The sequence below is a fragment of the Chionomys nivalis genome, chromosome 4, assembly GCF_950005125.1.
Source record: "Chionomys nivalis chromosome 4, mChiNiv1.1, whole genome shotgun sequence".
NCBI classification, from domain to species: domain Eukaryota; kingdom Metazoa; phylum Chordata; class Mammalia; order Rodentia; family Cricetidae; genus Chionomys; species Chionomys nivalis.
Window position 1 is genome coordinate 31,661,072 of NC_080089.1, and position 27,328 is coordinate 31,688,399.

At 37.9% G+C, this 27,328-nt stretch overlaps 1 protein-coding gene across 3 annotated transcripts in view; it reads left to right on the forward strand.

Moving 5' to 3' along the window:
* Window positions 1–27,328, forward strand: part of Arhgap32 (Rho GTPase activating protein 32) — a 227,892-nt gene that overhangs the window by 86,122 nt on the left and 114,442 nt on the right. For 2 of the 3 annotated variants that reach the window (XM_057766589.1, XM_057766587.1), the window contains exons 3-5: window positions 16,133–16,224; window positions 16,707–16,748; window positions 17,090–17,174. In XM_057766589.1, the coding sequence (XP_057622572.1) occupies window positions 16,133–16,224; window positions 16,707–16,748; window positions 17,090–17,174 (219 nt within the window). The remainder of the gene's footprint in view (window positions 1–16,132; window positions 16,225–16,706; window positions 16,749–17,089; window positions 17,175–27,328) is intronic. The other variant, XM_057766588.1, reaches the window with a different exon arrangement.

Sequence of the window (27,328 nt, forward strand, 5' to 3'; positions counted from 1 at the left end):
AATAATTGTCATTATTCTGTTCCTTTACTGTGTGACACTCAAAATTCACTTAGTTTTTAAATTTTATTCATTATTATTATTACTGTGTGTGTTGTCTGAGTGTGTTATGTGTATAGTACACATGCCAAAGATGTGTGCAGAAGTCAGAACATAACTGTGGAAGTTGATTCTTTGCTTCTACCTTTGTATGGGTTATAGGGATCAAACTAAGGTTGTCAAGTAGGTTTTCATTGTTGAGCAGGAAAGGCCTTTACCTGCTGAGCCATTTAGCCAGTCCCCATTATGAGATTTTTGTGTGACTTTTCTTCTTCTGTAGCATGGCTCTTGAGTATGAACTTTGTAGAGGACAATGCCATATTGTAATGTCAGAAGGCTGGACAAGCCTGTTAGATGAAGGCTTTCCCAAGCCTCCTGGAGCTAAAATGATTCTTTTAATTCTCAGTGTGACCTATACTATACTTTAGTATTCCTATACTGTACCCCAGATCTCAGTACGACTGTAATCAGTTGTGGACATATCTTTCCTTCTATCTTTTTGAGGAAAGGTAGGGTTCACATTCATTTTAAAAGAGGGTATAAGCATGACTTTCACAAAACTACTGGTTGAACACATCAAGATATATTTAACTCAAAGAAGGAATCCTTTAAGGGTTATATTAGTTAAAGGAATAGGACTGTTAGAACAAATATCTAATAAAAAGGGACTTTTAGAAGGGCTTACACAATTCTGTCTAGGTAGTACAGTATGTTGTCTTCATATTGGAGAGCCTGAGAACCGATGGCTTCTCAGTTCACAAGGCTGAGTGCTTTAGTTGCCAGTCCCAGTTTGTCCCAAAAGGTTTGGGAAATTCTTAGAGAGTCACTGGTCTTCTGTTCAAGTTGGAAATTCAGATGTTAGTGAAGAATGGCAATAGCAGTAGCAGTGAAAGGATAAATGAACTCCTTAGATGAACAGGACAGTGAGACATGAAGGCAAGTATGCAAAAAACAAAGCTTGTCTCTTGGACCCCCTTACATCTGGGCCACCTTGAAAGGTCTTCGCACATTTAGAGTGGGGTTCCACGTCAATAATTCAGTCAAGCAAACACCTCACAGGTACACCCAGAGGTTTAGCTTTCAGTTGATCTCAGGTCTCATCAAGTTGACATGTTGGCTGTCAGATGTTAAACTGCTCCAGAAACCCAAAACATCTTCATTTGTGACACTAAAACACATGCAACTTGATGCAAATTGTTCCATTCCCGTGGACAGGATTTGTATCTCTTTTGACCTCAATTGTTCCATTCCAGTAGACATAATTTGTATCTCTTTTGAGACTATTTGAAGCATTCTCAGTTTTCTGTACATTGAATCCATCTTTACCAAGTTTAAAATAGTAAGAAAGAAAAAATTCAGTACCATTACTAATTTAAGTAATTTCTGGAGGGATCAACATTCCATTGAAAGAATATTTAGGGGCTGGAGAGATGGCTCAGCATTTAAGAGCATAGCCTGCTCTTCCAAAGGTCCTGAGTTCAATTCCCAGCAACTACATGGTGGCTCACAACCATCTGTAATGAGGTTTGGTGCCCTCTTCTGGTCTGCAGGCGTACATGTAGATAGAATATTGTATACATAATAAATAAATATTTTTTAAAAAAAGAATATTTAGTAATTTGTTTGCCCATTATTGTCTTCCTTATAGTTTTATAACTTCCAATAAATCTGCATTTAGTTTGTGAGTAGAAAGGAAGACAGCATAAGTTTTTTTGTAGTGCTCCATTCACTCTGTGTTTGTGTACTTGTAGTATGCACACAAAATTATTGTATTCAGTCCTTACAGTGCCAACAAATTTATCTGAGTACACGTGGAAATCACTTTTAATTTTGTTCTTTTGTTTTGTTTTGAGACTGGGCTTTTCTGTCTAGCCCAGCCCAAATGCTGGGATTAAAGGTGTGCATCATAACACCCATCTTAAAATTACATTTTATATCGCATATATCAACTCCTTGTAATAATCTTATTTTGTACTCTTAATTTTCTCATGCATAGGTTCCTTGAGGGAACACTATAATCTTTCTGTTAAAAACATCACATTCAATAAATATCAAATTCCTGAATTATAAAAATATACAGGGAATGTGGTGGATATAGTTTAGTTGCTAAAACACTGGCCTAGCATGTGTCAAGTCCGAGCTTGATTTCTAGGACCAGATAAAACCTGGTGTAGAGATTCACACTTTTAATCCTAGAGTTCCCAAGGTAGAGACAAAAGGATCAGAAGTTTAAGGTCATTTTAGCTATGTAGTAAGTTCCAGGCCAGCCTGAGTTACACAAGACCACATTTCAAAAAGCAAAATGGGGGTTGGAGAGTTGGCTAGTGGCTAAGAGCACTTGTTCTTCTAGAGGATCTGAGTTTGGTTCCCAGCACTCACATAGTGATTCAAACCCATTTGTAACTCCAGTTCCAGGGGATCTTACACTCTCTTTGGACCCCAGAAGGTACCAGGCATGCACATCGTGCATAGACACACATAAGGCAAAACCATGCTCTCAAAAAGAAAGAAACCTAAAAATGTAAAACAAAAAGAAAAACAAAATACAGGAATGAAATTTGAGCCAGTATTTTACTAACTTTTCTCTGGAAATACATGTTAGTTTTACATATTGACTAAAAATGAATTTTGCACCATTTTCTCTCAGAAGTACTCAAGTGAAACCATTTTGAGAAAAATTTAGTAAAAGAAACTTTCTAAATTTTTTTCTAAGACAGTTCCACTTAATTAGTTTTGAGTTAATGTAAAAATTAGTGGGCTTAACTGTTGATTTGTGTGGCACAATGAGAAAGTTAGCTTTTCATCAACATTTAAAGAGATTAAGAAATTTATGAACTGTTAAATTTAAGGGATTTTATTTAGAGACATTTTAAAAATCAAAGCAGTAGTAAACCCCTGAATTAGTGCTCTTCTTCTGTTATGATTTTCTACTCTTCACAGATTGCTAACAAAAATCATTATTTTTAAAAATTCAAGCCAGAGGCTGGGGTGACGGCTCGCTTGGTAAAGTACTTGCCACACAGTCATGGGAATCCGAATTTGGATCCATGCACCCATATACAAAGCTGGATGCCATCATGTTTGCTTGTAATCCCAGTTGCTGAGGCCTGTACAGCTGGGTCCTGGGAACCTGACTGGGAGAGAAGACCGTAAAGACAGATACCAGGGACATAAATTTGGATTCAGTGAGCTGCGTGCTCAGGTAGAGATGCACTAGTAGCCCAGATACACAGTGTTGTATGGCAACCAGTGAGGGGCTGGGTCACCTGATATTGGTAGGGATTCTGCAGCGGAACAGTGTCATCCTGGAGAGGAAGAAACTGTAGTGGGAGCTTTTTACACTTACTCTCTCAGTGGATGGTCAGCCTTTCCTGTACATTCATACCCTGACCAGAGTGAGGCCTTTCCATGCCTTTGAGTCTGAGGCGTTGGCCTCTTTGACCAGGCCATACCCATGTCAACAGTGCACCCTCCCCCAGAACTTCATCTGCTTTCCACTTCCAGCACATGGGAGGCAGAAAAGGGAGGATCCCTGTGGTTTGATGGGTGGGTGAGCTCTGGGTGCAGTGAGATTTTGTCTCAAAGTAGATAAGGTGGAGAGCAACTGAGGAAGACCCAGGATGTTATCCTCTGGCCTCTACACATGGTACACTTGTACCTGCACACATATGCTCATACACATACATACATGTAACCCTTCTCACAAAATGAAAACTGTAATCCAGACACTGCCTGTCGTCTCAGCAGCAAGGAGACTGAGTTGGGAAGTTTGCTTGAGTCTAGGATTTTGGGGTCAGCTTAGTCAACATCATAAGATCCTGCCCCCACTTCTTAAAACAGGACAAATCAGTGAACTAAACAAGAAAGAAAATTAATAAAGAAATATAGAACTTTTATACATTACTAAAAATGAATTATTTGTAATTAATTGAAAAGCTTTAGTAATTGCATATTATGGATTTCTAAACACTAACGTAAAACAACTGGTGTGTGTATATACACACATACTTATGTGTGGTATTTTTTTTTTTTTGCCAGTTTTGGACTAAAGCCATCACACTTGTATTCCTCTATTCATTTTGGTGCCATCACATTAGGATTTTGTTATTCATTTTATGTTTGAGAATTAGAAATACCTAAACCAACCATATTTGACGGGTATGTATGTAAGCATTGGTGTTTTAAAAACATAACAATTCAGTGCACTTGAATTAGTAGTGCAGCAGTGTGAGCTGAAGAGCATGCTGTTTTAATGGCTTGTGGTAGGAACATTTTTCACCTCAGTTTACTTTTCAGTCATTAAAATTCATATGTGGTCAGCACTTTGCTAAAGCAGATCATTCTATGATGTGGGATTTTTTTTTTTATTTAAACAGAAAAGTATGCTGTGAATACTGTTGGTTAATAAACTACCTTGGCCTGTTGATAGGGCAGATCTTAGGTAGGTGGGGAAAACTAAATGGCATGCTGGGAGAAAGGAGGCAGAGTCAGAGAGAAGCCATGTAGCCCTGCTGGAGCCAGACCAAACTTTAGCCGGTAAGCCACAGCCACGTGGCGATACACAGATTAATAGAAATGGGTTAAGTTAACATGTAAGAGTTAGCCAATTAGAAACTAGCACTAATGGGCCAAGCAGTGATTTAATTAATATAGTTTCTGTGTGATTATTTCAGGTCTAAGCTGCTGAGCAGCCAGGAACTAACTAGTGGCCTCCCTACTACAATTTCATGTTGGAGCAAATAAAATTATTGATAACAACATAAATGGCTGGTCTATAAATACCTCTGTTAACAGCTATGTCCCTGAAAACAACATAAAATTTTATTTTTCAGAGAATCACAATTTTAAAATTAGGAAAACAGTGAGTGTTTAGTATTGCAGATCTTGCATGTGTGAGTGGCTTCCCCTCCGTCACTTAAGGATACACAGCAGACATGCCAACACGCTGACTCTGCTACTCATAAAGGCTGTACCTTTCAGGATGCTTCCCTCCCACTGTAAATGTTGGCATCCATAGCCCCATGCTTCTCTTTATGCTTGTTACCTTCTAGTTCCTCACTGGCATTGCAGTGCACCTGACCTTCTTATCCCCATCTCTCACCCCTAAGAGCACTCATTCCTCCACTTAAAATCTTTTAAACATCACGAATAACAGATTTTTCACGAATCTCATCTTTGAGACTCCTTGGAAGAGCCTTCCCTTTTCCTCTTCTGTGGTTCATGTTAACAAATTGACTTTATCATCCATGTCCCAAACCTTGTATTATTATGAATCAGATAATTTAAAGTCCTTTCCTACTTGATTTATTTTGATGCTTGCACAATTCTCAAGTGTGCTCATACCTTGGACTAAAACCATCTACACTTGTTTCTCCACCATTTTGGTGCCATCACACTAGGATTTTGATATTTATGTTTAGTATTAGAAATATCAAACATGAGTTATAGTTGACAAGTGTGTATGCTGCTTGTGTGTGCTCTTTTGCCTGAAGAGTGCTTTTTCTCAGACCATTGTTAGGCTTGCATCCTCATTTCTAGTATTCATATCTTAGCTAAAACAGTAACCCTGCATTCCTGTGTGTGTGTGTTGTTTTTTTTGAGTCAGGGTTTCTCTGTGTATCTCTGACTGTCCTGGAACCAGCTCTGTAGACCAGGCTGGGCTCAAACTTACTTAGATCTGCCTGCCTCTGCCTCCTCCATGCTGCGATTAAAGGTGTGCATCACCTCTGCCTTCTCCATGCTGCGATTAAAGGTGTGCATCACCTCTGCTAGGTGTCCCCTCTTTCTCTCTCTTTTTTTTTTTTTTTTGGTTTTTTGGAGACAGGATTTTCTGTATAGCTTTGGTGCCTTTCCTGGAACTAGCTTTTGTAGACCAGGCTGGCTTCAGACTCACAGAGATCTGCCTGCCTCTGCCTCCTGAATGATAGGATTAAAGGCGTGTGCCACCACTGCCCATCTTCCCCTCTGTAGTGATACTTTGTGATTTAATGAAGTTTGTCTGACAATCAGAGTCAGAGTGTAGAGCTGGCCACTAGTTAGCCATAGAGAGGCCAGACAGTGGTGGCACACACATTTAATCCCAGCACTGGGTAGAGGAAGACGGACACCTGGGAATTCAAGGCCACCCTGGGCTACTTGAGATTGAATCTGTCTAAAAGAGAAACAGCATACCACAAAGGTGGTTCCAGCATTTGGGATCACATGCCTTTAGTCCCAGCACTAGGGAGGTGGATATGGCTGGGCTGAGAGAGAAACATGAGGAGGAGACGGGAGCTCTTAATGTAGTTTGAGGTTTTGTAGAGATGGCATCCAGTCTGAGGACTTGTAGAGACAGGATACCCTATTCGATCTGAGCATTGGTAGAGGTAAGAACTCTCTAGTGGCTGTCTGTTCTGTTTCTATGATCTTTCAGCATTTACCCCTATATCTAAATATGTGTTTTTATTTTTAAGATCAATTAGAATTAGTGCTACATTAGTCTAATTTTCTCTATATTACTTATTAATACTGAAAATTTATGTGATTATTTTCTTCCCCATTGCAATGTTAGCTGTGTGAGTAGAGCCTTTAATTATGGCTAGTTACTGCTTTATTCTCTGTGCCAGTCATAGTAAGTTTTCAGTAAATATTCGTTTCGTAAATGGAGATGCCGTTCTTTATACAAACGAAATGACCTTTTCCTTAAAACCCCAAACTTTCTTCAATCTTTCTTTTTGAACATTTGCACAGGTTAATTTTGTCAGCCTGACACAAACTGGAGTCTGTGAGAAATCACTCTGGAAGAGGAAACCTCAGTTGATGAGTTGTCTTGATCAGATGGTGTGTGGGTGTATCTGTGGGGCATTTTCTTGCTCGTTAATATGTGACAACCCAGCGTACTGTGGGTGATGCTGTCCCTAGGTAGGTGTGCCTGGGCTCTGTCAGAAAGGACAAGGCAGAGGAAGCAAGCCAGTAAGCTACATTCCTCCAGGTTCTTGTGTGAGCTTCTTCTGCCTTGGCTTCCTTAGGTGATAGATTGTAACCTGTAAGAAGAAAGAAACCCTTTCCTTTCTAAGTTGGTTTTTACCACAGCAACAGACAACAAACTAGAACAGACATTATGATTTTTTCTGCTCCCCCCCCATTTCTTTTTAAACGAAAGTGAGACTTACTGATACTTTTTGGGGGGCTCTCACAAGCAGCTCTTTATACTTGGGCTATTTTCCACTGTATCGCTTAAAGTTTCTAGCAGAGCAAGCTTGGATAGAAGAGCTGGATTATTCCTTTAGAGTAATTAATGAAGAGGCAATTTTGGAGTGTGTGTGTGTGTATTAGTGGATCTAATGCATAATATATAGTTTATTATAGAACTGATCACCATTACTTTTTAGTAGCATTGAAGGAAAAGAAATTTACCTTAACAAAGGATCTTGACCTGGGAAGATGGCTTAGTGGGTAAATTGCTTGCTGCTCAAGCATGCAGACCTGAGGTCAGATACCCAGGGCTCATTCACTTTAATACCTGATGTGCTGCCTGTAACTCCTGCACTATCGTGGGATAAAGACAAACAGAACAGGTGGAACTTGTCGTTTGCTGCCCAGTCCATCTAGCAGAAACATTGTTCTCCAGGTCCAGTGCGAGACCCTGTCTCAAAACACAAAGTGGACAGCAATTCTAGATGTCACTTCAGCTTAACCTTTGGTCTCTACACACATGTACACGCAGGTGAGAGCATTATAATCCCCCCACATACTTGTATGCACACGTCGCCACACAGATAAAATACCTGTAAAGATAATAGTGTACTCTTCTTAGATTTTCCTAGTACATTTTATAAAATGCATGATAAAATTGTGTTTTTTGGGATCACGTATAATCTGAAGAAGCAGAATTATTTTAAACAAGTAGGGCAGTGGAGTGATGTAAAAAGAGATGGAGAACATGAAGCTCAGTTATAGAAAGGCATAAATTTGCTAATATGTAAATGTGCTAATTTAGGTTGATTAACCAGCTGTTGCTGAGCAGAGGAGTTGTGATAATTATCCTAATGGTGCTTGCTAATAATTTTCCCAAATCGTTTTAAACGTTGCCTTTGAATAATTTCTCCTGCTGTTAATTGGTTCTCTGAGATGTTTCTGGTAGATGTGAACCTTAAGGCAACTCTTCTACTGGAGAGCAGCTTGTTTCTCCGTCACGCTCAGGTGTCATGGTTATTGTTTTGCTCTGTTCTTCTCATCCTTTTGTTTTTAGTTAGAAGTCGATAGTTGAATTGAAGCAATGTGTTTTACTTAGGACTGTTTGTATGGCTTATACATTTATTGTTCAGGGTCTTAAACCTGCCTGCAGCCTTCTTGGATTCCTGTTTCTGGTTTTCAGTACTTGTCTATGATGCTAGGTAAGTTAGTTGACTGGTGTGTTGCTGGGCCTGGTCTGTGGTGTCCAGATATTAGAAAATAAATATACCAGTTACCATTATTTATCTCACAGAGCCTTAGATTTTCCCATCCTCCCCCTGCATGCCTGCCTCCCTCACCCCCTCTCTCCCACCTTCCCTTTCTCTTTCTCCCTTCTGTCTGAGACAGGGTCTTTCTGGATAGCCTCACCATCCTGGAACTCATTCTGTAGACCAGGCTAACCTCAAACTGATCTGCCTGCCTCTGCCTCCTGGGTACTGGGATTTAAAGGCGTGTGTCACCTCCTGATAAATTTTCATGTTATTGAACTTGTTAGCTCTTGTTAGTGAATATGCTGGTCATTATCAAATGTGATGCAGCTCAGTAATGCTGAACAGACTTTTAGGAGAGAACTATAGGCAACATTCAGAGACTTGGTGTATCTTTTACATAATTGTGACTTTTTTTCTTGAGACTTTCACATGAACTCATGATATTCAGACTTAAAAAAACCTGTTTCTTTCCTTCAGACTGCTTAGTGATAATTTTCCTGGAGAACATAAAATCGAGAAGTCTCTTGAATAAGTGAAGAAAATTGTTTTGTTGTTCTTGTTTTTATAAAAATATGTATATTTTGTGTTCATGTTCTTCTGAAAATATTCCAAAAGGTACTAAATCTTTTTGTAACCTATTTATCCTTTAAGGGTGCATCATTTTAATGATGGTGTTACTTATTATAATATATTCTAGGTTTAATATATTTTCTAAGGTATTAGAATGATTATTAGATTTTTATCTTATTATCTCATGTTCCTTTGTCAGAAATTGAACATTATTTTCAAAGGCACCTGTTGTAAACACATGCTATTTCAGAGATATCTTACTGCTCCTGGTTTTTCTTTATAGTATAAATTTTATATTAAAATCTCATTCATCTAATTATATAGATATACGTAGTACTTTGTGGGGTTCATGTGTGTGTGTGTGTGTGTGTGTGTATGTGTGTGAGTGTGATTTTCTTTTTCTTTTTGGGACAGTGAATTAGTTACTTTGTTGTCGTGATAGAATACCAGAATAGAAACATCTCACAGAAGAAAGTGTTGGTTTTCTCTGTGGCTCTGAAGAGTGAGTCCATAATGACAAGGAAGGCATGGCAGCAGCGGAATAGAAAGCTGGCCTATCACATTCCATCACATCAGAAAGGGATAGTATGAAATGGAGGTGGGACCAGCCTGCCCCAAGTGACCTGTTTCCATGCTCCGCCCCCTAAAGGTTCTATAACCTCCCTAAACAGCCCTACCAAATTGGAGCCACCTATTTAAATGCCCGAGTGTATGAGGTTATTGCTTATACAAACCACTGCAGACTGGTTCTTGCTATATAGGTCAGTCTGCTCTCTATCTCTTGATCCTTCTGTCTCAGCTTTCTACATCCTGGGAACACAGTAGGCATGAAATAAAACTGATGCAACAAACTGAATCTTAAGAGAGTAGAAGTGGAAAATGGTAACATGTGACCAGGTTTTCTAACTTATTTTCAGGTAGTTTTATCACAAACTTAGAGATTGAAAATAGTAGGCATTCATTATTTCTCATTCTATAAGTTAGGCAGGTGGAGTGTTTTCTGCTTTGGGCCTTATAACACAGAAAACAGCATCCACTGGACTGAATTCTCATCTGGAGATGCCGTGGAACAATCAGCTTCCTGCCTCATTCAGGTGGTGGGCAGAAGGTAGTTCCTTGTGGTTCTAGGCTGTCAGAGAAGAACCTATCTCTGCTCTTTAAGTGACCTGACTCACTCTATGGGACCGTTTCAGCCTTCAAGCTAGCAGTAGTCGTTTTTTATTTTCTTTTCTGTTACTAGCCTGAGAAAATCTACTTTGGGATTGCTGTCCTAGATAAATCTGGTGTTTTAAGACTGACTGACTGACCTGAACCTTTAATTTCATCTGCAGAGTCACTTCACTGAAGTACCCAGATAGACGGAGTAATGGAGAAGTAGGAAAAGGGCTTGTTTTAGAATTTTACGTAGAGCAGTGTTATATGTTTTCTTTGGCCTTTACACATCATAATGTATTTGCCATATATGTTAATATTAGTTGATGAAAACAGAGATAGTGCAAAAAATTTTAATCCATCAATATTCATGAAACCAATTTCTTGGGATAATTTATGTATTCTGTATGTTGCTGTTGTTAACATAAAAACAGTGCTTTGGGGCCAGACAGCTGGCTCATCAGTGCTCTTCCAGAGGACTCAGGTTTGACTCCCGGCACTATATGGTGGCTCACAACTGTGTGTAATTTGAGATTTTGGGTATTTTTGGCCTCTGGCCTCCCAGGGTGCTGTATTCACCTGCACATAGCCCCACATGGACACAGACATACATACACATGATTAAAGATAATAAAAGTAAATCTCTAATAATAAAAAAAATAAAAGTATTAAACATATTTAATGATTATATAAGGTGCAAAGTAGAATGTAGTTCTGTAGTTAATAGAGTCCTAAATATATTTCATATTTTTTGCTTCAGTGAATAACTTTATGATGACTTTTTCTTTTTATTCTCTAGAGAGAGAATTACTGACTAAAGGGTATGGAGATCCCCAGATTACTTGCCAATTTAATTAGCATTGTGCCTAACACTGCTAACTGCTGTTCTTTCTTGGCCTCAGTTTCTTTGTGGCACAGAACAGTTGGGTCAGATTTCTTTCAGTTTTGTGAGACATTGAGCACTTTCCACATACTACATTTTTCTCGTTTGTCTTTGTTCAAAAGTTTGAAGGGTGGAGGGGGTTGGGTATGATCCAAAAATCATTGTGTTCATGTACACAATTCTCAAAGAATAAACATTTTGAAGTCTGTAATCCTTGTTAATGTTCTGATACACATCAACATGGAGTTTACTGCATTTTGAAGATTCACACCCAGAGATATAGTACATGGCGTTACTGCTAAATGACATTGCAGTTAACCAGGCAACATTGCCAGCTTCTTTATTAGGATATATCGTCACCACAATCAGTTACCTGAGTGAGTCTTTTGTCATCTGCACCGGTAGGGTGGATGTTAGAGTAATTTTAGGAGGGTTAGGGAGCTGTGAAAATAGACAGGACAAAACATGTCTTCTTGTTTTTTCATGTTTTCCAAATCAAAATATGTTTTAGTAGGATGGGTCAATTGTTCCTTATGGTTTGATTGGCTCAGACTGTAGAGCAGCAAATGCTCGTCTTGTAGATGTGCATTTCTAAAGACTACTGGCTTTTTACTGGAAGGAAATCCCTTTGTCTTAAGTTTCTTGTAGATTTTTGACCTCAGTTCTTGTTACGTGAGTTCTTGTTAAACAAATCATATTCCAACCCCATCCTTACACAATAGAACTTTTACCATGAATTTAGGGCTTTAAATTTGATTCTTAGTGAATTTGGCATTCATTTCAGTTTGTCTTTGCAACTCATTGAAATTGTTTACCTTTAGCATTTAGTATCACTTTTCCTTTCAGTGGTCTTCTATCTATACATTTGATAAACATGTCATATGTTTTTATATTTGTTTACTAAAGGTTTTGAGAAAGGAATGAAGGCCCCATGACAACAACTTCCTTCCCTTTACAAATTTTTGTGCAGTAATTGATACTTTACCTTCAATATTTAATCAGCTCTCAGTTCAGCTGTGTTCATATAGAACTCATTTCAGAACCTTATCTGTAGGCACTTCACAGAAGACCAATTCAAGGTCAGCCTTGCCATGACTGAGATTCTCTATGCCTTCTGCTTTGGTCCATCATGTCATCAGAGCTGTATGTGAACATATACATAGCAATATCACATGCACAGCAGAGATGACTACAGACTTCTACTCTGATTCCGGTTTTATATTACTGTTTCCTACACTGAAGACCTTAGTATTTTAGTGACATTAGTAGTTGCTTATTTGGTCTACTCTTCCATTTTTATTTCATTTCAAAATTTAATTTTATTAATTGTTACTGTGTGTATGCTTGTGTGTGAAGTATATGTAAGAACAAACACGTGCTCCTTGGCATGTGTTTGGAGGTCTGAGGACAACCTTCAGGAGCTGTTTTTCTCCTTCCACCATGGGTCTTAGGGAGTGAGCTCAGGTGGCCAGGCTTCTGCACTCAGGACTTTGACCTGCTGAGCCACCTCACTGGCCCATCTTCTACCTCTGTTAGTTTCAAAACAGGAATGTCAGTTTTTTTAGAAGGCAATCTGTTTCACTTGTAAGAAATAATCCTTGTAGGGATATATTGCTTTACTTTATTGCCACTTGAAGTAATCCCTCTCTGGGCTTAGCCACTAACATATAATTAGGATCATTTCTTTTATTTCATCCTCTATTTTTAGAGGGTGCTGCTTTTTCCCATTTTAATTTATTTTTACTGATATTTAAGTTGCTTCTGTGGCCTCAAAAAAATCTCAAAATAGGGACAATCTGTCTTTTTCCCTTTTTCTGTCTTCCCCATTGGTAAACATTCAAATTAGCTTTTGCTTACTCTTCTATTTTTTAAGTAAAACACACATGCATATTCATACTTACTGTTTTTAAGGTAGCCTGGTGCAGGCTACTTCACAGCAATAGGCTGGAATCTTCCTGATTGCTTTATAGTCATGATTATTTCATTGTATGGACAGTTCGTATTTTTGCCAATGTAAGATGAAAATGGCAGAAAGGAAACCATTCCTGTCTTGGTAAGATGTGAGAGGGCAGAGTGTCTTCTTTGGTCTACAACTTTCAGCCACAATCATTGCCAGTCAACTCATCATGAAAACATGTTGAGTTTTATCTGATAAATTGTATTTATCAAGTTTATACTGTAATGTTTTCCCTATTCACTTTAATTATAATCAAGAATGAATGACAAGGCATAGATTTAAAAATATAATATGACCCTTGTCCCTCTAGAGCACATTAGTTATGATGTATTTTTATTAATTTGTTTTGCTATTTTGTGACTGGCCTACAATTTTCTATTATAATGTTGTCTGCCCTTTCACCATTTCCTTTTTCTTTACCTTGTAATGAAAGCCTAATTTATATATGGAGAAGTAACATGTTTTGTGAGACAGAGTTTCTTTGTGTAGTCTTGGCTGTCCTAGAACTAGCTCTTTAGGTCAGGATGGCCTATAACTCACAGAAATCCACCTGCCTCTGCCTCCTGAGTGCTGGGATTAAAGGTATGCACCAGCACACCCCTGCCCCTCATAATCTTATGTGTATGTATTGATGAAATTACTTGTTTTCTTCATGTATGAACAAGATCAAGATTTGAACATAGAAAGTTATATAAAATTCAGAAACCTCTTGTGTACCTCTCAGTCAACTTTTTCCACCAGTTGTCTGTTCCTCTTGTACATGAAATCCTGCAATGTGGATGTGTTTTTTGTATCCACGTTCTTTTGTGTATGTGATAGAATCCCACACGATCCTTTCTGTTTCTGTGACAGTTATTTGCATCTAGCCGTGCTTCACATTCTTACTGGCTGTTAGACCTTATCTTTAGATGTCCTGGTTGAAGCCTTGTCTTATCCTTCTGTTATATTTTTTAATCTGACCTTTAAAATTCTTCCTAAATCATGAATACTAGTTTTTAGGTCTAAAGTGCCATTCCCCACTCTCTCCCCCGCAACCTTTCAAATGACAGTACTGGTGATATTGTCCTAAACAGAAGGATTTTGGCATGGTAAGCAGAAGGATTGTTAATAGGTAAGCAGAGGCTTTCCTGGGTTTCAGCACCAGATGTAACCAAGGGTCTAGTGAAACCTCCTTACTAGACCATTCCCTTGGAAGGAACAAAGGTTTATTGGATGTTAAACTGCCAAGGCTCTCTCTTAGGGGGCAGAAAAGCAGGAAGATTTTGTATGATAGTTATCATGGTGGGGTCTTTGAGCTGATACATGCTGTTCATATTTGACCAGGAAGTAGATGCAGCTAGCACAAGGTAATTGACCTTCGGGGCAGATTAAGGGAGATTTCTGGTAAACAGAAACCTGCATATATATATATATATATATATATATATATATATATATATATATATATATATAAAATGGCCTCCAATAGCACACTTCCTTCAACAAGGCCACACCTCCTAATCCTTCTAATCCTATCAAAGAGTTCCACTCCCTTGTGACTAAGCATAAAAATATATGAGTCTATGGGGGCCATTCTTATTCAAACCACCGCTGGCCATCTATCATATTCCTAATAATATAGCAAAGAAATCTACTTCCCAATTGCCATTTGGACCCACTCAACCATTTTCATAAATCTCTTGTATTATTGGACCTTGTATTGATTTTTCCTTATTTAGAAAGTTATTTTATGATCCCAGATATTGTCTTATCAGTTGTCAGCATTCATCAGTTATTCCAAATACCAAACAAAATAAAGGCATTTAGAAAAGTAAAATGGGGTAGATCTCGTACTAGACAACTAGGCAGACTTTTTCTGAAAGGGCCGTCTGGTGTATATTAGTGTCTTGCCAGCTCCCCAACTCTGACCATACATGGCCACAGTCCAGTAAAGGTTACTGCAAAGGCAAGTGAACTGCAAGTTGAGTTCTGCAACATTTGACCTACAGACTGGTGCCCAGTGAAATCATTCCTCACCCAGTTTTTGTGTGAAGTTGTTCAAATGATTGCATCATTCTTCTAGAAGGTTTAGGGCTTTTGTTTGTTTTGTTAGCTTAGAGACATTGGCTTTGTGGTCTGCATTGTCATTTCACTGAATATATTCCATAGTTTTCATATGCCTTCTGTAATAGAATAGAGAAGAAAATGACAAAGTAAAATTCTTCACAGTGACTAGAAACATCAAAGGGTGGATTCAAGAGGTGACGGCGCTGTAGACAGCAATGGTGGGAAAGTCATCAGTGTAATTTTCACTAATGCTGGAACCTGAGATAAAAGTAGTACAACATCATAATGACGGGTGAACCGTGTATTTCCTCACTCACATGCACTCTGTCACACACAAAATAAAAAAGTACAGAAGAATATAGTATACACTCTTTCTTGTTTTGAAAACCTTGGAAAGAGTAGGGGAACATCTAAGAAGATTGACTAGCAGGTCTTACTAATAGTTAACATTGCTAAGGAGAAAAAAATGAAAAAAATAGTTCTGCTTATGGTAATATACCAGAATCAATTCTTATAAGTTAATGCAGTTACCTCATGTAGTTGAAACATTTTTAACATTATCCAAACTATATTGACTAGTTTTTTTATAAGAAAAAAAATTAATTTAGTTAAGGTTGTAATTCTTGAGCTAGGAAACTGAAACTTTTGAAGTGAGAAATGCTTGTTGTTCCATTATTCATAATACCCCTTTAAACACTTGTTGATAATCGTAATGTAACCAAGATTGTTTCGTTCCAATAACTCCTAGGAGAGATTTTAGTTTGTACTGAGAATTCTAATATCTGATTATAGAATTTTATGACAAGAACTAGAAATTTTTGTTTTTACAGCAAGTTTTCCCTTATATGGTAAACTCAGGTGTTTAATTTTAATTTTTGTTAGTTTATTCTGACTAGCTAAAAGTCAAGTAATTTCACAATTTAAAGGAATATTATATCAAAACATGTTGCTATTAATACAGGTTCAGAAGAAACAGTAAAAATTTATCTGTAACGTGTTTTTATAAAAGAGGTCTCAATACTAACAGAATCACCATAGCTTTCCTTTTCTTTATTTTCTAAGGCAAGAGGAGCAGATGTCCCAGAGATCCCTGGAGAGCTTTCCCTCAAGGCCTGTGGCAGTACAGCAAGCATGAAGGTTAAGCATGTGAAGAAGTAAGTACAGCCAGGAGTGGACTCCAACAAATTGCTACAAATGAATGTCAGTTCTATCTTTCTATGAATATAACAATTTATACTGTTAAGCCTTACGTTGTAACTCAGGATTGAACTGAGTAGGTCTTTATACAACTCATTTCCTAAAAATATACTTTATTTTTCTTCTGTATACATTGTTGCATATTAAATTTCATTTGTCTAACAGGAACACTTAGACCTGCCTCTGTACCTCTAATGCATAATCTCATTTATTAAGGGAATTCAGCTTTATTGGTTCAATTACAGAATCCTAGGCTTGCCCTTAAGAAGCCTGAAAGAGCTAACCTAGAGTTGAAAGTTACATGAAACACCTGAGTCTTTCCTACATAGTTTTAACCGGAAATCCAGCTTCTGCCTTGATAAAGGAAGGCTAAACAGGGAAATAAGCTTCACGTGTAAGCCTGGGTAAGATAAGGATAAAATGTTCGTTCTGTACCCAGGTCCAGCACTCCAGGACTGATGGGCTGTGACAACATCCACAGGTAAAGTCTGGTGTGCTTTGTGTTGTGAATTCTGCTTCTCTGCAGAAGCAGACAGTTTACAGTTAGTTTGCCAAAGGTCTGGCTTTTCTATGAGCGTCAAATTGGGGCAAGGTTAAGAGACAATGTCTCATTTTTGGTTGCTATCCACACATTCTATGCAGTATGCATCTGGTTCCACGTGTTTCTAAAAAGGTTTGTGTGAATGTTTATGGCTCACATGCATGTGCTTATTATTAAGTATTTTTGCTTGCATGAGCTCTGAAATCCATGGTGTATATATATATATACTAATTTTGAGTAGTCAAGTATCTTGTTTCATATTTATTTTCATGTATTTTTAGGTTACCCTTCACCAAGGGACACTTCCCCAAGATGGCTGAATGTGCACATTTTCATTATGAGAACGTGGAATTTGGCAGTATACAGGTATATTTTAAGTATTTCCTACATTCTAAATTGAGATAAGTGGTAGTTGATATTTTAATATTTTTAATATTTTGATATTTACTGATTGATGTAAAATCTTTTATTCTTTTCTGTTGATAAGTACTTGATGCCAAATTGGCACATATTTTTAATTACCATACTAACATGGATCAGTTAGGGACCCCTCCCCCCATTATGAGTCATGTTTGTATGTCCATGGCTTTATAAAGTAGTTTTGTCTTCTGAATTATATAGCCTTGCTAACACCACCTTGTTTGAATCCGTCACTGAGTTTTGAGATCTGGAAGGTTACAGTGCTCCCGCTTGATTCTTTTTCAAGTGTATTGGCCTCTACATTCTTTCTTGGTATCAAATGAAATACTTTGCTCTTGTGATAAGTCACTGGCAGCTTAAGGTGAAAAATGAAAATTTAAAGAGGGCAGGTTGTGATTATTTTAAAAAGCTGTGTTTTCCCAGAACAACAAAAGCTGTTTTTCATTTTATTTGTTTTTTTTCATGATAGTCAAAATAGAAAAAGAGATCTTGATTTCCACATACTACATAGAGAAGTTCCCCACCTGCCAATCTAGTTCTGCCTTACCTCGAAGGAAGTCTTCCTAACATGATTGATATGTGTCAGAGTGTACTTTACTTTTCTTAATTGTATCTTAAAACCTATTTAGATGGATTTGATCTGTAGGATTTATGAAAACTCAGGATATTCTGTTCCAGATAATTGACTGTTTAAAATGCAACAGAGATTTCTAACACTTGACTTTTTGACTATTGACTGTAAGACACCAAAGGGTGTTTTGTTTGCATAAATACTAGTATCTTTGAGATTTCAGCTATAATAATTTCTTAGTTACTTTTCTGATACTGTGAAGAGACCATGATCAAGACAACTTATAAAAAAGATCATTTAGGAGCTGGAGAGATGGCTCAGTGGTTAAGAGCACTGCCTGCTCTTCCAAAGGTCCTGAGTTCAATTCCCGGCAACCACATGGTGGTTCACAACCATCTGTAATAAGGTCTGGTGCCCTCTTCTGGCCTGCAGACATACATACAGACAGAATATAGTATACATAATAAATAAATAAATAATTAAAAAAAAAAGATCATTTAATTTGGAACTCATAGTTCCAAAGGGTAGTGAAAGACCCGCTAAAAGGGTGTCTCACACCTTGGGGATCCCCCTACCCAAGAATCGAGACCAGTCCACTGAATGCAAAGCAAGAGGCAGTTTAATGTTCACACAGGTGCCTGCGGGTGCTGCAAAACAACTCAGCTGGATGAGCTAGCTGAATTAGCACCCTGGGCTGAGAATACATCATGCATTTATAGGGGGTTCAGGGGCTACATAAAAGACGGCATAGCAACAAGCTTTTCATTGGTTCCTACATGTTGGGTGGGCTAGGGTCGAGTTTAGGGCAGGGCTGTTTATCCATCTGAAGGTTCATAAAAAACCACAAAACCTGGATAAAGCTAGGTTCAACTCTCTGGGTATTTTGACAGACTGTTGCAGTGGTTAGCTGTCTTCCTGTGGGCCCAGTTTCTACAGAGCTAGCTGACCGCAGATATCCTGTTCAGCGGGGCCCTATCTGCTTCTCTAAAATTTGTTTTTCTAAGCTTATGTAGGTGACTTAATTTGAACCTTGCTATGGGCTGGAACGGGGGTCTCTCATTATGACAGGCTGGGACGGGGGTCTTTCAGTAGTTGAGTCCATGACAGTCATGGTGGGGACTGGCAACAGACACTGGTGCTGAGAGCTTACATGTTGAGTCAATAACCAGGAGGGAGAGGGAGAGGAGGGAGGGAAGAGAGAGAGAGAGCAAGCGTGAGTAAGCACATGCACTAACTGGGAATGGTATGAGCTTTTGAAACTTCAAAACCCACCCCCAGTAACACACCTCCTCCAACAAGGCCATACCCCTAATCCTTCCCAAACAGTTCTACCAACTGCAGATCAAGCATTCAAGCATAGGAACTTATGGGACCATTCTTGTTCTAACCACAAATGATAGTTTTTCTACAAAAGAACTGTTCAAGAATTCAGTACTAAATATATTTTTCATTTTGTGACAGTTACATATTTTAGTGACTTAACTTGTTGCCATAGCTTTATAAAGAAGGTATATTATTTCTTGGTAAACTTACGTTGTGGGTGTGCATTTTGTTTTTGGTTTTTGTCTTTACAAGGTTGAGAGCCCTCTTTTGCAAATAATAAACATTGTAAAAATGTCTCATGTACATCAGGAAGAGAAATAGTCTAGAGAGCTATAGCCAAATTGAGAAGATGGTTTAAAATGTTGGCAATATATGACAGGCCAGGAGTCTTTGAGGACTCTGATTTAAAATAAAAAGAAAGCTATTATTGGTAAGCATGACAGAATGGAATTACAGGCTTTAGTTAGTGCTAGCCTTTCTACTTGGAAGTTAGGAACTTGGTGATCTTGAGCTAGCAGGTACACTTCTTTGCATTTCTTTTCCTTTATTGCTGAGATGTATAAGATTATAAGATATTATAGCACTAAACTTTCATGTTTTGTTTTGCGATTAAGACTGTATGATGTGTGTATGGAAGAAATGTGGATTAGGGATAATACTCAACTGGGTTTGACTTCTCTGAAATATTGCTAGATTAGGCTTACTAGAAGGATTTAAGGGAAATTTCGGGTAGACTTCCTGCTGGTGAGCAGAGTCTTCAGTGGAAAGGAGCTGTACTAGTTCTACCTGTTTCTGCCACCTCTCAACTAGAAGAGAAAGGATGAGGGTATAACACTAACTCACTGTGTTCCCTCTACATCTAAAGCTCATCAGTGAGGGTTTTTCTGACTATGCTGATGTGTCATGTAGTTTCAGGAGTGTGGGAATGGGGTCCATTTATAGAAACCAGCTCCATTTACCTTTTGAAGTTAATTCCCGAACCTTCTGTTATCTGTTGGTCATGCTCCATTTGGATGAATTCCTCTTGAGAAATCCACTTCTTGTTGGTTTTTTCTGGACCTGGGTCTCTCCAGCTAACTCACAGGTTCTGCTACTGATGTGGTTGAGACAAAGTCATGTTTAGAAGGAAAACATTAGTTTCTATGAACTGAGTTGTAGTTGTATGGTAAAAGAACTGTAGTAGCCACCTGGCTTGACTATCTGTTGGTGATTGCTGACTTGCTATTTGTGCTTATTTTGTATATGGTTTTATGTTTTATAGTCTGGTTGAATGCCATTTATAGGAAAAGTAAACATAATATTGACCTTCAAACAGTTCTACATTCTGTATATCACAAACAGTTAAAAAATAGTCTGTTTCAATTATCACTTTGTAAGTGTGTTGCTTTTTACAGTAGATAAACCCTAGTACACTTGATCCTAAACATCATTTTACAAATTGATGTGGGTTCTGCTATATACTCTACTTTGAAAAATGCTTTTTTTCTTTGAAAGTATGAACCTTGGAGTTATTTTATTGCTCCTGTGCTGTAGGAAGTCTTACAGCCAGTGGTTACCCACCCACTGGGCATGGCCCCTTATACTTATATATGCTGATGTAGAGCATGCGTCTGGCCTCTCTTTTCCGGCTTTGATATTTGGTTTCTGAGCTCTGTTTCAGCAGAGGATTCTGATTTGTGAGTATACCCCTAAATAAATGTCTGCTTCTCAATTCTGAGCTAGTATGGGGTTTCTTTTAAGCGCTCTTCCACATTTGGTGCTCACGTGAATTTGGACGCCATGCCAGATAGGTGGACAGACTAACGGCCTAGCTGGTCCACAGCCCAGACGGTCTCCCAACCCTGCCCACCTAGCTCCTGAAAGTATAGAATCCCCTCTTTTTACAGTTCCATGTCTATTACTTACTTTCTATTGCTGTGATAAAATACAATGACCAAGGCAACTTACGCAAGAGAGGGTTTACTTGGGCATGTAGTTCAAGAACTATAAAAATCTATTACAGCCGACGTGGCAGTAGGAACAGCTGAGAGCCCACATCTGGAACCACAGAGGCTAAGCAGGAAGAAGGAATTGAGATAGGCAGGTGACTTTTGAAACCTCAAAGCCTGCATCCATCAACACACAGCTCTTAAACTTATCCAGACATCTCTACCTCCAAGTGATCAAGTAGTCAAATATTTGAGCCTGTTGGAGCCATTCTCATTCAAACAACTACAATATGCTATTTATTTTATTTTTAAAAAGCATTTACTTTTTTTGTTTATATGTATGAGTGTTTTGTCTGTATGTATGTATACGCACTATGTGGGTGCCTTGTGCCCACAAAGGTGAGAGTCATTGGATCCCTGGAGCTGATGTTAAAGATGTGAGCCACCACATGGGTGCTGGGAACCTAACAGTCCTCTACAAGAGCAGCAAGTGCTCCTAGCTTCTGCCCCATCTCTCAGCCCACCTTTTTAAAAATTGTACATAATTTATGTAATTAGCTTCCTGTTAATAGATATTCTGTGTTTTCTTGATCTGACGGTGTTCCCTAAATAAAATCCTATGAAAGGACTCACTGGGTTCTGGAGTATGTACATTTAAAATAGTGGCATTTTTTGTTAATTTGTTGTTTTTTCTGTCTTAAGTGTAGTAATCTCCATAACCCACGGGGGGGGGGGGGGGGAGAGGGAGAATCCCAAGCCCTCTAGTGGATGCCTACAATAGCACATATTCTGTATATACTGTTTTTTCTTATGAAAAACATTAATTTAAAAATGGGGTATAGTAAGAAGGCAACAATAGTAAAATGTAAGAATAATTATAGCAACATATTTAATAAAATTGTTAGTATCTTCTTTTGTATTTTAGAGCCATTAGTACATAAAATAAAGGTTATTTAAATATGAGCCCTGCAATACCATGACAATTAATCTTATAACCGAGATGATTACCGAACACCAAGTGACTATATCCTACATAGTGTGAGTAATGCTACATGATGGATGTCTCATGTCCAGTAATAGTAAGACAGCATGGAGTTTATCACTCCAGTCAAAATTACATGCAGTTGAAAGCTTGAGTTGCTTATGTCTATTGTTTGCCGTTTAGTATCCTTGGACTTTTGAAGGCATAGGTACCTGCAACTGTAGAAAGCTAAACCACAGACAATAGTGGAATAATGGGATGTGGACACAGCAGGAGGTGTGCACACGCGCACTTGTGTGTGTGTTTGTGTGTGACTTTATGCCAGTTTGTTCTGAAGGCAGTGAGAGTATGTTTTTCTCAACATTTATGACAGTAGCAGGCATTGTTACTTTTTTTGTATTTTGTTCATAGAACAGGTAAATTAAGGCAGTGCATTAATGAATGATGTCTTGTCTCTCTTTGTGCACCATATCTTAGAATACTTTGATTATTCTTTTTTCTTCTTTTTGTTATTCTTGTTGGTTTTTTGTCTTAACTGTAGTCCAGCACAAGACTAGACAAACCAACAAACTATAGTCTGGAAATAGATACCTACATTTTTCTCGTCTATTAAAGATTACCAATTTTGGATTCATGGAGGAAGATGGATTGATGGATTGTCCAGTATGTGTTGGTTAACGGATCATCCATTTGGAAAACATTAAGCTTGGTTCTTGTCTTCCAAAGCTCGTCTGAGTCATGTTCTGTTTTCCCAGTTTAGAGAGGTGGACATTTGAGTGATGAAAGGATACCTGCCAGGGCTTGCACTGGTAACAGCCAGCATCTGAAGTCAGGCTATCTTTGTATGTTACCCTAAGAGCACTTCCTTGCTTATTACTTACTTTGTAAATGATTCTCAGTTCCGTATACATGCATGAATACATACATACACACAAGAGTTGGCAGCACATAAGCATTATGTTGCAGAAACGAGGTAAACTCCTGTGTTGTCTCTAGTCTGGTAGATTATCTAAGCATCTTGGAAGACCTCTCCTCAGCTAATTGTGCTACCATATAGAGAAGTGATGCTGGTGTGATGGAATGCATGAGCTATGTGCTGCATTCTCCTTGCACTCTCTGTTCCTGATCACAGGTCAGATTGTCACTTAATCTTGGTTTTGCTTTCTTTATCTTCATATGGGGTTTCCTTAATGCACTAGAAATACTGGACGGTGGCAAATGTTTTCTTTCAGCTAAGAAACTGGATTATGTGCTCTGATGCAAACAGTTGAGATAGTGACAAGGTGAATGGAAAAGAGAAATAACAGCACAGGGCAGGGAAGATTATCCCATGTTGTGTTAAGTCTACCTCCATCCAGTGTGAATAGCTGTTTTTAAAAAGTAGTAGAAATACAGAGTTTCTGATAGCTTTGCATTCCTGGAACATGTTCTGTTATGTTACGTGTATTTAAATACAAATTTCTTTGATCATTTTACTAATATTTCTTAATTGATCTCTCTACCTAAGCATGGGGGGATGTTTTTACTTATCGCTTTTAATAAATACCCTGGAATAATTTGCATTAATTAGAGCTATCTGTTGTTTGAAGTTTTCTTCAGTTTTTCTGTTAAAACCTTTGTGTTTGCTCCCAGTAAGAGGTCTAATTTTTAATTATCATTTAAAGTTAATATTTAAGATTGGTCTAATTTGTTTTTGTCTTTTTAAAAGATTAGTTTTTATATTTTATATTAAGAAAAACATATTATACCTTTTAAATTTATAGAGTATAAACTGTGTAAAATACTCTAAAATTTAAGTCTGACCATAAAGCCAGGTTTTAGTTTTCTTGATCAACCTGTCTTCTGTCATTATTCAAATGATTGGTTTTTAAATATATTTTTTCTGTTTAATTTTTTTTCTTAATTGGAAAGTTTATTTTTATTTTTTTGTTTTTCTAGTCAAGAGTTGAGGAAAACATACTTACTAGTAATTACCTATCAAAAACTGTTTGTCTTAAACCACTCTTTCTTCTTTATTTTCCATTAGTATTATGCAGCTAATGTCGTATATCTTTTCTTGAGAGAAATACATTGTTATAGAAATTGTTAATAGTTCATTTTACTTCCAGCCAGTGAGTGCTGGGTGCATTGTTGGGTATTTAACCCAGGGTCTTACTTATGCTGAATTTGGGTTCCACCCTTTAGTCAATGTTCTCATATAGTGGTTTTTAATAAATACAGTCAATTTTTTGTAATTTCCTTTGAAAAGTACTTTGGTGCTACAAACTATGGTTGTTGATGCACCAGTGTATTGTATTTTGTTTAAGGAAGTAAAAATATGAAAACAAAAGATACTCACTGTTTATGTTAGGCAGTTGGTGGCCCTCCACTCCTGGAAGGTCACCATACTGAAATCAGTGCTGACAATGGGTTAGCATAGTATCCGACAGGCATGTACCATGCTGCTCCCAGCAACTTTTATTGCATTTTTTCCAAATTGTATTGTCTCATGAACAAAAATAATGATTTATCCAGATATCACAAGATATTTGTTTTGCTGAGAGGGGAAAAAGTCTCCTGTAACATTCATAGAAACAATAGGTACTTTTATCAATTTAAAGGCCCTCTCTTCCTCTGTGCTCTGTGTCATACTGCCATCTAGTGGTAGCCTGGCAAGTGGACATGTTTGATTATAGGAAATCATTTGTGTAGTTTTAATCTTTTACCCAACATTTATATATACTGGTAAGTAATTTCAGTGCAAGGTGGCAGATCAGGTTTAGTCAGAAATAAGAAAAGTGTAAGTTTAACACCTGAGTCCTAAGGTTTTTAAGGGGGAGCATTGTGGAAGTAACTTGGGAGTGCAGCTGTGACTCCCCTTTATTACAGTCTTTCTTTGATACTGTGAAATGGGGAAATAGGCGGTGAAGTGTGGCTTAAAAACAGTGAGGAGTAATAATACACATTTTTTGAATCCTGGATTTTTATTTGATTATTTGAAACAAGGTTTTACTTTGGAGCCCAGGCTGGTCTAAAACCTACCATGTAGCCTATGCTGGCCTTGTCTGTTGACTCTGCCTCCAAAATGCTTATTAGATTTTAGACTAACACACCTGATTCTGGAATCCCCTCCATCCCAAGTGCAGAGGATTAAATGCAGGGGAACTCTCTAACACTGAGCTGTATCCCCAGCCTTACACTTTCATTTTAAATAAGGTAATTTGAATTATTTTTTAACTGTTTGCACATGGTCTCATTAATTCTTCACAACCATTTTAGTAAAGGAGTTTGAAATAAGCATTGCTGAAGAACTTACTGTGTAGTACGGACATTCTGAATGTTCCTTTTCAAATAGAAAAGAATAATCAGGCTGAACTAATAGTTTAGTTAAAAAAAATGAACCTTAGTTTTAAAATGTCCTAGTTGAAAGTTAAAAAGTATATGAACTATGTTGTTGCCGCCATTTGTTAAAGAAAAATAAAAATATTTATCATAGTTATGTCACAGAGTACTGAGAGAAGATGAGAGTTAAATAATAGACTAGATTACCTAGTAGTCTTTGAAGGATTTAAGACAGAAATTCTTCATTTATTTGTTTTGTGTGTGCATGCATGTGTGCTTGTGTGTTCCTGTAAATGTACCTTGACTCGTGGGGGCAGCAGAGGACAACTTGTGGGAGTTGGTTCTTCTCTGTGGATTCCAGAGATTGAATCCAGGTCATCAGATTTTGTAGCAAGTGCCTTCACCTGCTTAGCCATCTCAGTGGCCAGCAATTCTGTTTCATGGTGTATTTTCTGAGAGAGTCTTACTATGTAGTTCAGGTTGGCCTAGATCTGTGTAGTTCTGATTGGCCCTAACTTACGGTTTTCCTTTAGAGACACGTGTCGCCATACCTGTCTAGAAAAGAGGCAGAAGAGCTAAGGCAAAAGCTTGGTGCAGCCAAATAGTCATCTGAACACTGAAGATGTCACACTTATTTTCATGACTGAAGATGATGATGTTAGGTTTGACTTCACAATAATCTCTTTCCAGAGAGTCTTCCCATCCTTAATTTAGTTTTCCTCAATCCAAAAGAAATGGAAAATGCAGCTTCAATGTTGGGCATATTCTGTAGCAATATTCCATCTAGGAGAAAATCATTGAGGGGATAATTGGAAGTTCAGACGGAGTTATCAAATGCAGCTGTAATCCAAGACTTGGGTTTCTAACTTTATGTGAGCTTATCTTGTTGCTGTAAAAGTCCTTAGCTTATTGGAAATTTATATTTTGGAGTCATAATTGTTCTTGAAACTTGCTTTTCAAATTAACTAAAGAATACTTGAAAACTGGTGTGTTGACTCTGAAACCATGAAAGGTGTAAGATGTTAGTCTATACCAGTGGGTCTCAACCTGTGGGTCCCAACCCAGACCTTTCACAGGGGTTGCCTAAGACTAACATAAAACCCAGATATTTACATTGTAATGTATAATATAGAGAAATTACAGTTATGAAGTATTAACCAATACAATTATATTGTTCGGGTCCCCACTATATTAAGGGTCTCAGCCATTAGGAGAGTTGAGAACCACTACTCTATAAGCTACAGTTACAGATCCAACAGTAACAGAGAACAGGCTGTTTCTAATCATAGCATGACTCCTGCTGCTGTGTTGGGTGGAGTGATTTGATGAGAAACAAATAGACCTTGTGTTTGGGGTTTGTAGCCCAGGAGAGATACTCACAGTTACGAAACTAGGAGTTTAGTTTAGGATATGTGTACTTTTACCCAGCATTTCTCTTTGCCACGATGGAGAGAGAAAGACCTTGCGCTGGACTTTGTGCACCTTCTCTGAGGAAAAGAAACAGAGATCCATTCACAAACATCTTGGAATGTAAACATGACTTAGGGTGAGAGGTAAGGCTCTGTCTCATGACAGTTCACTTCTCAGTCTAACCCCTAAACCCAGTACCTGTGATCTTTGCTCAGAAGGCCCCGATGATGCAAAAATGTGTAATTTTTTGCTTTCTACAAATGTGTGCTCTGATGTAAGTCACAATCAAATGGGACATGATCCTGCTGTGGTCCTTGAGGAACTTTTTGTTTATTTTTACATTTGTAGACTATGAACACCACACACTGAGCTGAGTGTGATTGTAGTGTTTAGACATGAGTAAATAAATCAGTTCCTTCATCCACACTCATCTGAGGAGACAGTGCTCTGCTGACTTAGTAGGTACACTAAAATGTGTTGTCGATCTCTAGTCTTTCTTTAATAAACTTGAAGGCCAATTGTGTTACTGATATTTGACCCACAGACCAAAATTAGTGCTTATCTG